The sequence below is a fragment of the Aplysia californica genome, unplaced genomic scaffold (assembly GCF_000002075.1).
Source record: "Aplysia californica isolate F4 #8 unplaced genomic scaffold, AplCal3.0 scaffold00163, whole genome shotgun sequence".
In the NCBI taxonomy this organism is placed as follows: domain Eukaryota; kingdom Metazoa; phylum Mollusca; class Gastropoda; order Aplysiida; family Aplysiidae; genus Aplysia; species Aplysia californica.
The window spans coordinates 935,971-937,669 of record NW_004797433.1 but is presented as its reverse complement, the minus strand read 5'-3'; the positions used below and the strand labels follow the sequence as shown (position 1 = coordinate 937,669).

Sequence of the window (1,699 nt, the reverse complement as noted above, 5' to 3'; positions counted from 1 at the left end):
CACCCTCACTCTCCCTCAGTCTCTCTCTCTCTGATTTTCTTATCACCCTTTCGTTATGTCTCTCTTTTCAAACACCCACACAATCCCATACACCCTTATGAATACGAACACAAATTACCCTCGCCCCATCCTCCACAATCCCTACCTCAACTAACACACATGATGTATACATTTAAAACCTGGCGCTCATTAGCATGGACCTGTCCGAAAAGGTTTGATTTGGTCGTCGGTGCAAACCAGATTTTCCTCTATGGAGAGAGAAAAGCCACCATAGAGGCGCAAACCGAACGAAACCGACGATGACCTTCAAATACAAACACTTTTGTTTTCAAGGCCACCAGCAGGGCGATCTTTTTGAGGCAGGGGTCTATTTACTAGTGTGTACTGTAGCCGCTAGAAATCGAACAAAATTGAACGGAACCTATATTCCAATGGGAAGGATTTCGTTTTTAGTTTAGTTTTAGTAAGTGTTTTACGGCATTTGCAACACAATAAGGTCATATAAGTCCCGAAGATTAGAGGTGTAACAAGAGAACAACAAACATAAAAAAGGAGGGGAGATAAAAACGATAGATGTCTGACAGGAAAGAAGAAGCAAACCACACCAGAGCACCCGCCAACCACCCTCTAGGATTTCCGTATCGAGCGACCTTCCAAACAAAAAATAAAGAAGAGACGTAACCCTAACCCTCACCAAATCCCTAACCCTACCCCTCATCCAACCTTTAACCCTACCCCTCATCCAACCTTTAACCCTTCCCCCAATACCGGATGCCCATTGTGGATGGGATCGGATTGGGTCGGGAAGAGCCGGGTCGATCGGCCGACTCGTCGCCTGAAAACAAACGCGATCGGCTTGCACTACGATAGCCGATTTGCACTCTCAATCTGGCATGCAAATCGATCCGATCCGATTAGATCCGACCCAACCCGACCCGACCCAACCCAATGGGCACCTCGTGTAACCCTCTATTCTACCCAATTTCATAATGGTTGCTCGTTACGGATTTCCTCCCCTCCCATGGGCACCGCATACTCACTCATAAGAGGTCCGTCCCGACATCGGTATGATCAAAATCCCGATCCTGAGAACGGAATACGCCAGCTGAAAGATGGCTTCGTAAAAAGGGAAGTTGCAAGGTGGTGAATAACTCCGAACGGCATTGTCAATTGTCCCGTCGAGGTACAACGGACAAACACCTCTATCGCTCTGAGGATGGAGGGAAAAAAATATTATCCTCATATTAAAAGATTGTACCTCAGTTAGACTCACTATTTAGATTTGAGTTGAAAATTGCCTCGGCTTGTTTTGTTTTTCTGGTCTCAAAATACTGGTTTGACGACTCCAAATCCCTTAACCTATTATTGTTGTCAGGTTTAAATAAGAATAGTCTCCATTGATATTGTTAGTTCAAATATGTGGGTTTTTTTAAAGTGATTGGTGTTTCTTTTTAGCACAAAATACTAATAATAACAACAACAATAATAAAATTAATAGTAAAAGAGAGAGATAATAAAAATGATAATGATCATAAAAACAATAAACGATGATGATGATGATGATGATGATGATGATGATGATGATGATGATGATGATGATGATGATGATGATGATGATGTGTTGCTCCTGAGGAAGCCCACGGGGCGGAACGTTGAGCCATTAAACAAATTTAAACATTTTATATTGTTATTTTAATTT

The 1,699-nt window shown here is 42.4% G+C and overlaps 1 protein-coding gene across 3 annotated transcripts in view; it reads right to left on the bottom strand.

Moving 5' to 3' along the window:
• The window catches only part of LOC101862795, a 10,861-nt gene that overhangs the window by 5,577 nt on the left and 3,585 nt on the right, over window positions 1-1,699 (bottom strand). For all 3 annotated transcript variants that reach the window (XM_013082196.2, XM_013082194.2, XM_005097776.3), the window contains exon 3: window positions 1,041-1,210. In XM_013082196.2, coding sequence (XP_012937650.1) covers window positions 1,041-1,210 — 170 coding nt within the window. The remainder of the gene's footprint in view (window positions 1-1,040; window positions 1,211-1,699) is intronic.